This window comes from Nicotiana sylvestris, chromosome 2 (genome assembly GCF_000393655.2).
Source record: "Nicotiana sylvestris chromosome 2, ASM39365v2, whole genome shotgun sequence".
Taxonomy (NCBI): domain Eukaryota; kingdom Viridiplantae; phylum Streptophyta; class Magnoliopsida; order Solanales; family Solanaceae; genus Nicotiana; species Nicotiana sylvestris.
Genome location: NC_091058.1, coordinates 26,642,160 through 26,650,369, shown reverse-complemented (window position 1 = coordinate 26,650,369; position 8,210 = coordinate 26,642,160). Strand labels below are relative to the sequence as shown.

General features: G+C 36.0%; 1 protein-coding gene across 1 annotated transcript; it reads right to left on the bottom strand.

Moving 5' to 3' along the window:
• Nucleotides 1–5,349: 5,349 nt before the first annotated feature.
• LOC104219528 (berberine bridge enzyme-like 22) lies at nt 5,350–7,234 on the bottom strand. The gene has a single exon (XM_009770221.2). It carries the CDS (start codon nt 7,144–7,146, stop codon nt 5,545–5,547), a length of 1,602 nt encoding a protein of 533 aa, XP_009768523.1. The 5' UTR covers nt 7,147–7,234; the 3' UTR covers nt 5,350–5,544.
• Between the last annotated feature and the right edge of the window lie 976 nt (nt 7,235–8,210).

Genomic DNA, 8,210 nt, shown 5'->3' with positions numbered 1-8,210 from the left:
TGATGGCAAGATCGGATTCCATGCAATATTTGATGCAAAGACTTGTCTTTTTGTTTGCTTTCCCCATTAGGGTTATGACATACGCAAAAAGAATGTGGGAGAGGGATGGTCCCTTATGACTAATATGAATAGGATCCCAATTTAGTATATCAACTTGGTAATTGATTAATCTAGATAAGAGCTCAATACATAAAATGAATATATAAGGCGAGAGTTGGTCTCCTTTGACGAATACCCCGACTAGGTTGGATGAAGTTAGTTCTTGCCCCATTCACTAAAATCTCCATTGAGCTAGTAGTTGTGCAATGCATAATTAGACGAGATAACTTTGGGGGGGGGACTTGAAGTATTTAAGAGTCTTGTATACAAAAGACCATTCTAGCCTATCAAAAACTCTTTCCAAATCCAGTTTAATTATCATATCAAAGTTAGATTTTTTAATAATCTAAGGTTATTCATAATCTCTTGAATTATGATGGCATTATCGCTAGCTCTTCTATTTTTAATGAAGCTGAATTGCATAGGACTAATAAGGTAGGACAGGAAAGGCTTTGTCCTATTAACAATTATCTTAGTGATAATTTTATAAGAGGTGTTGCAAAGACTAATAGGTCTGAAGTTCTTGAGGTTGTTAGCATTAGGGAATTTAGGAATGAGACAAATAAAGGTATCATTGATGCCACTAGGTAAGGATTGAGTAGTTAATACTTTGTGACAATAGCTAGTAATGGAGTTCCCTATTATATGCCAATAGTTTTGGTAAAAAAAAGATGAATGCCGTCCGAGCCTGGAGCTTTGAATGGATTAAAGGAAAAATATTGTCTTATTGATTTCCATGTTAGTAAGGGGGTTGTCCAGGCTGCTTAGGTCAATCTTTTTAGCACTCGAGGGATCCATGATTGAATTATTATTAGGGGATGAAATTTTGGCTGTCCTAAATGTTTCCATGAAGAAATAGAGGGTGTGATCTAGAATTTGTTTAGGTTCAAAGATCCATTCTCCATTTTCTTTGGTGAAATACATAATGGCATTACGATGTTTATGATTGGATGCCATAATGTGGTAATATTTGGTATTGGCATCACCTTTATTGAGCCAATTAATTCTAGATCTTAATTTCCAGAAATCATATTCCATATGAAGAATATTGTTATATTCAAGTTGGAGGTTTGATTTAAGATCTTGTAAGAAATGACTCTTTTGATAGTGTGGAAAAGATTGGATCCCATTTAATTTAGCCAAAATTCTTTTCTTCTTTTTAAAAATATCCCTAAACGCAGTATTTTTCCATTTGATAACCTCATCTCTAAAAAGGTTTTGTGCATCAACAAAGTCATTATCAAACCAACAGTGTTTGACTACATTAATAAAATCCGGATGCCTACACCAAATTATTTTCAACCGAAATGGTTTATTACTATGGTTTACATTCCTAGGGATTAGGTTAATTAATAAAGGATTGTGATCCGAATGGGTTTTAGGTAGATGGATCACCACAACCTTAGGATATAAAGAAAGCCAAACTTTGTTAACAAAGATTCTGTCCAGTTGTTCCATAATTAAGCCCTTTGATTTTTTCATATGGTTAGACCAAGTATATTTACACTCTTGTAGCCTGGATCTAATAGGTTACGACGATTAATACTGTTCCAAATCGAATTGCTACATCTACGGTTAATGGGGTTATCTCCAAATTTGTCATTTGAAGTGAGGATGTCGTTAAAATCCCCCTAGCAACCAAGGGCCTTTAAAACTATTATTAATATTTTCTATGTTGTTCCATATTTCATGTCGTTTATCCAGTTTGGTACTAGCATAAATGAAAGAAAAAATCCAAGTAGTTTTAGAGGGGAGTACCTCAATTGTGGCATGAATTTTAACGAAGTCGTGGACCTTGACAACACTGGGATCCCATAGGAGCACTATACCACCAGATTGGCCCTCACTTGGAACCTCGATCATTTGGGAAAAATCAAAATCACTTAGGGGGGACATGTGGCTTTCCATTCTTATTTCTAAGAGTGTAACCATGCAAGGCCTATGAGTATCTAATATTTCGCAAAAGTTAATCCTGAAATTATCATTTTTACCTCCATGAATATTCCATATAATAATGTTTGTAGGCCTAAACATTGTTGCATTGTTGTTTGTTGGCCCATTCTCCCTCTGGTCTTGAAGCACTGGATTTCTCCTTAACGATGGGACTAAGATCATTGCATGGTTTCCCATTGTCGGGTCCTGAGGAGGCCTCACATCCATTGAGCATTTGTAGAGTGCAGGTGGGCAATTGAGTACATACCTCTCTCTCGTTGGTCCCTGAATAGATACACTTTTACTTCGTTGAGTCTTGAAAATTCTAGGACTGGTCCTGACCCCAGCTGATTTATTTCTTCTTCCTCCTCCATTTAGATATTTTCTCATTCTTGTGCATTGGGAGGGGCCTGTGCCTGAGGAATGGCTTGTGGAATCTGTGGTAGAGCAGGGTAATGTTTTGGGTATATTGTGCTTGCATGGGGGGGTGTTTACATGTTGGAGTTGGTTTGATGTGCTACATTGTCAGTTGGGACTGACCAAGGGATGAATATTGAGTTCATATTGGTGATCTCCCCTAGTGGGAAGAAGGGAAGATCGACTGGTGCTTGTTGAGACTGGATTGGATTGAAATAAGGTGGTAGACTCCATTGGTTCCTCATTGCTTGGGCTTGACTCACGTTCATTGATGGGGCTAGAGGGTGGAGGATGTTGTTCATCTACACATGTTTGAGATAATTGTTCATCGCTATGTGCATGCCTTCTAATACTAGTTGGGCTAGGAAGTGGGAGTTTTGGAGCACAATGACTATTTCCTGGTCGTTCAGTACTATGCTGAATGTTATTACGTGGCCCATGAGAGCTTCTTCTACCTATGAGAGGAGTTGGTGATCTTGTGGTAGTGGGGGTTGGATGAAGAAGATTTGGTTGCCCGTTAATGAGCTTTCTGGAAGTGGTGGGTTCGACATATTTAGGGCACGTTGGTGTCTCAAGATTTGTACTAGACGATATCTGCTTCTCTGAGAAATGGGGATCCTTGGCATTGTTAAGTGGAGATATGGAGCTTATATTAAGACAATTTAGAGGAATGTCTAGGGATGGGTTTTGATGAGCCGGAGTAGGGTGGCTATCAATGATTGTGTCTATAGGCAAATCTTTGAAGTTGCTTGGCGGAATGACATTAAAAAGATTTGGGATGGATTTGGTGTGAGAAACGTAGTTGGATTCCTTGGCCATTTGGGAGTTATTGTGGTTTTGGGTGACCACGTGTTGATTTGTTAGAAGGAGAGGATTACTATCCATGCAGATAGTTAATTTATCCTTAGTGTGAGATTGGTTACTATTATATTGTTAATCAGTATTTGAGTGAGAGATACATTTTTTATTAGGCTCACTTAGGTTATCATTAATCTTAGTAGTGGAATCATTAATTTGTATGTAATTTAATTGGCTAGATTTAGGGGTTGCCAAATGGATGTCCATTGGTTGAGTATCTGCCATGTCGACAACCATGCAGGAAATGTCGTTATTTTCTAAGGTAATTTTGTCCAACTTAGGGAATTTGGGCGGAGAGTCCAAAGTGACAAATTTGTTTTTAGTGGCAATGTATGACTTAGTAGGGTTGATTTTTCCTAAACTTTTAGAGGGAGAAGTATTAGTGTTAATTTTACTAACTATACTTTTCCCAACTAGATTTTCATTGAATAGAGGGGTTTTAGAATTACCTGGGATGGACGTGATTGGATCATAAGTCTTACGAGATGTGAAGTTTATCACCTTTGGCTTATGGTTGATTCTTTTCTTTTTGAGGAATGCTACTGTTTGCCGGGCATCCTCCTTGGGCTGTTGTGATCCAATTTGCATGCTGACTTGAGAAGTATCCATGTCCTTGGATTGACTAGTAGGATGATCTCCTTCTGGATTGGCAATCTTGTTCTTTGACCTTGTATAATTGCATGTGGCCATTGAATGCCCTAGTCTGCCGCAATTTTTGCAAAGAAAGTAATCCCCTTCATAATATTTTTCTTGCTTGTGTTGGCCAATGAAAATAAAGGTGGTAACTGATACTTCTAACGGAACTTCAATACAAAGTCTTGCATAACGACCTCTAAGGGTTGAGGATGTGCATGCATCAATCTTCAGTAATTTACCAATTTTGTTTTCAACTTTCTTAAGTATTAATCCATCATAAAATTCCGTTAGCAATTGTGGTAAACGTATCCAAATAGCAGCTTGTGTTATTTTTGCCTTCGAAACAATAAAATTGGGGACCCATTTTTGGATGGATAAGAAGTGACCAAAAATAAACCAAGGGCCATTGTGGAGAACTTTGAGCATGCTATCTTCATTGCTAAATTTTGTAATATAATAATTGGATCCTAGATCAATAAATGAGAAGTTTTATTTTAATTTCCACAAGTCTTGAATCTTCCTTTTAAGTAATTGATGTTGAATCCTCATTCCTTGAAGTTTAATGATTATTGAGAATCTCCGGGTGACGTAAATTCTTTGGAGGTCTTCTGGTGATAAATGAATTAGTTGTTCACCATTTGAGTGAGAGATGGAATTCCCCCTATCATTGGTGTAATTTACATGAAATTGGATATTTGGGTCGATGATCATGCTAATCTGACCATCTTGTATTCCATCTAGTAGTTTATCCTTGAAACTAAGGGTGGACGGAGTAGGATCAATGATGAGTTGTATGGAATCAATATCAAATGGTTTTGGATGGATTAGGTTGGAGGTCTTTGAATGTTGCATAGCTTGAATATTTAATTGTTAGGATTGTTTTATTGATGTAGGGATTGATATTTTTTTGTGAGAAGGGAGAGTTTCTCTCACTATATGTTTTTTCCAAGTTTGCATAATACTTTCGTTTCACTAAAAATCTCAAACGTGCTTACATACCTTCTGATAAAGAATACGAGTCAGTAAGTACATGCATCAAAAACTTCTGCCAAAGATCAGAGGCGGAGCTAGGACTAATGTGCAAAAAATATTGGCTGACGGTCGGTAGCCCAAACTATGTACTTCTATTGCATTTTTTTTCTTTCTCTTTTTGCATATTAATCTTATTCTTTTAAAAATTTCACACGTTACTTTGGTTCTAGACTTCTGTAAAAAATATCGAACATTTGAAATTTATAAGTTTTGAATTTACAATCGAACACATAGCTCTTTTTAGTTACTAGATTCGCCGTTAAATATTTAAATATACTTAATAGATTTCTTAATACATATACAAGGTCTAAGCAAAATTAAAAGAATAATAAAGCAACATAAATTCAAGAAATATTTTAATCCAGAAAAGAGCATTCAATATTTGTTCTGCAAAGCTATAATAAAGTTGACAAATGATACATTTATAGAACATATACCAAAACTGTCACCAAGATTTTTTATTCTAGAATAGTAGTCTTTGTAAAACTTCAAAGTTCAAACACCAGCTTGGATTATTATTTTTCAGTTGATTAACACACACATAAAACCATGCATGCACTCTGGTCCTCTTCAGCTATAATAAGTCCGATAAGGTGGGATACTTTGTTCATTTCTGAAAAAATTGCTGGGATCCACCTTACTCTTTATTTTGGCCAACCTCTCAAAGTTGCCATTGAAATACTTTTCACCCCAGATTTTGGCCTTTGAATAGCTGTAGTCCTCTTCATTAGTTCCAAAATCAAGGTCCCTGTAATTCAAATAAGCAGTTCTTGGAGATTTTGCAACATATGGCTCCATTTCCTTGTAAAGTTTCCTAATCCATGCTATCTTCTTGCTGGATACACTCTCACTATTATCACCCCAGTTGACCAAGTACTGAATATTATACAAATTACCCTTTCTATGTGGGAATGGAATTTCAGATTCTGAAATTTCATCTAATTTTCCACCTAATGGCTTCAAAATTATCTGGGGTTTTTCTTCTTCCAAAAACAGTCTTTCAATTATTTCCCAACCATTTTCAGGAATTGGACTCTTCACAAAATCAGATGTCCCTTTGTTATAGTTTTTCTGTGTTGGAATTGTCTTATCTAACAAAACTTCAAGTGATTCATTTGGTTTCCTGAAAAAGAAATACAGGACTGACCCGATCCAGGGAACTTCATAGCATTCTTTCTCTGCATTAACAGGATCTTGGACGCAATCCTTTTTCTCCAAATCAAACTCAGGGAATTTTTCTTTAAGTAATGGAATTAACTCATCAATTGGTCCAACATATAGTGCTTGAAAATAGAATTCCAAAAACTTTTCATCATTATTTTCAGCTCTACCATTTTGAATAATAGCTCTGATGAACAAATCTTCAGGTAGCTGATGTGATATATTTTGCCATTTTTGGAGAAGATTTTTGTTACCCTCTAACTTCCTACGAATTGTGAAAACAGTAATCTTTTCAGGAACACGAACCAATTTGAGTTTCCATGCAAGAATGACACCAAAACTTGCTCCTCCACCTCCTCTTATTGCCCAAAACAAATCTTCGTCCATTTTCTCCCTGTCAAGGACTTTTCCATGGACATCCACTACACGAGCGTCTACAACATTATCGGCTGCTAGGCCAAACTTTCTCATCAGAGCGCCGAGGCCACCACCACTGATGATTCCACCAGTGCCAATACTAAAGCAAACTCCTCCTGGAAATCCATGCACTTTACTTTTCTTGGCAATTGCATAGTAAAGCTGGCCAAGGGTCGCCCCTGCTTGAACCCAAACTGTTTCGTCCTTGAGATTAATCTTGATTTTTTTGAGATTGCTTAAATCAAGCATAACAAATGGGGATTCAGAACGATAAGAAATGCCTTCATAGTCATGGCCACCACTTTTTATTTTAATTTGCAAGCCTAGTTTTTTACCACAAAGGATAACAGGCTTGACTTCTGATTCTTTCCTAGGAGAGACAATGAAGAGGGGATGTGAAGAATTCAACCATCTGGGATTCTTTTGAGCGTATTCCAGGATAGATGAATAAGTTGTAGTGTTTGGGGTGTAAATGTTTTTGGTAATATTGTTTTTAGAGTATTTGGAAACACAGTGGAGAAAGTCTTGTTGGGAGGAACATTTTGCCAAAAATAATGAAAAAATTAAAAGAGAGAGAAATTGAAGTCTGCCCATTTCATGCAAGAGATTACTATCTCCAAGATTTAGAGGATTTTCTAATGCGAGAATGACAAAGAATGAGCTATATCATGCTTTGAGGGGAAAGAAGATGAATTTGCTTATGAGTACCGTTTCAAATAATCCACATTTATAGAGATGGATTTGGTGTATTTGAATTACGGAAAAAAGAAGTTTAATGTATTTGAATGCATATTAATTTCTGAATTTATTCAACAGTTGGACTTTGACCCAAAGCATATTTAAAATACAATATCTAAATCTGGGTTTTCAGTTGGCAAGATTTGTATTTCCATAAAAATCCAGTAGTTAATATTGGCGATGGGAAGTTTCTTCGACTTGGACTTTTAAAACATAAATTGACTTTGCTGATGTCATAAGACGGAGGGAAAAATATATCGAATGGCCATCAAAGATTCACCGTTGGCTTTTCCACATTGTTGGTCGTATATTACTATACTACACTATTAATGATTACACGGCCAGCTCAACATCTCAAATTAATTCTATTTATTATTACTACCATTAATTAGGCGTTTTGCAACCTATGCATAAACAAAACATTTTCACAAACGTCCAACAAAAAGAGAGAAACAAGCTTAATCTCTCAAATTAATTATGTTTCTTATGACTATTAATTCGGGTGACAGCTTTAAATCCTAAATTAATTGTTTTTAAGTATTAATACTATTAACTAGTATATTAATAAGGTGCTCTCAAAGTTTATTCTTTCGGTTAGAACAGGAGTGTAAAACGGGCGGGTCGTGTCGGATATGGTTCGGGTCGAAAATGGATAATGAAAAAACGAATAAATTTTCTGACCCGACCCATATTTAATACGAATAAAAAATGGGTTAACCGGCGGATAATATGAGTAACCATATTATCCATAACTTCTTGAATATGATCACTTTTGGGAGAATTCCTAGTCTCCCAAACTTGAGAAACTCCCAATTTGAGACTTTATAAATGTAAAAGTTAAACTCATTAGTTACCCATCGGTTAACTATTTTCTAAATGGATAGTATGGTTCTTATCCATGTTTGACCCGTTTTTAAAAA

Excerpts from the sequence above, each read along its gene's own strand:
- LOC104219528 (XM_009770221.2), bottom strand. The coding sequence starts at position 7,146 with ATGGGCAGACTTCAATTTCTCTCTCTTTTAATTTTTTCATTATTTTTG.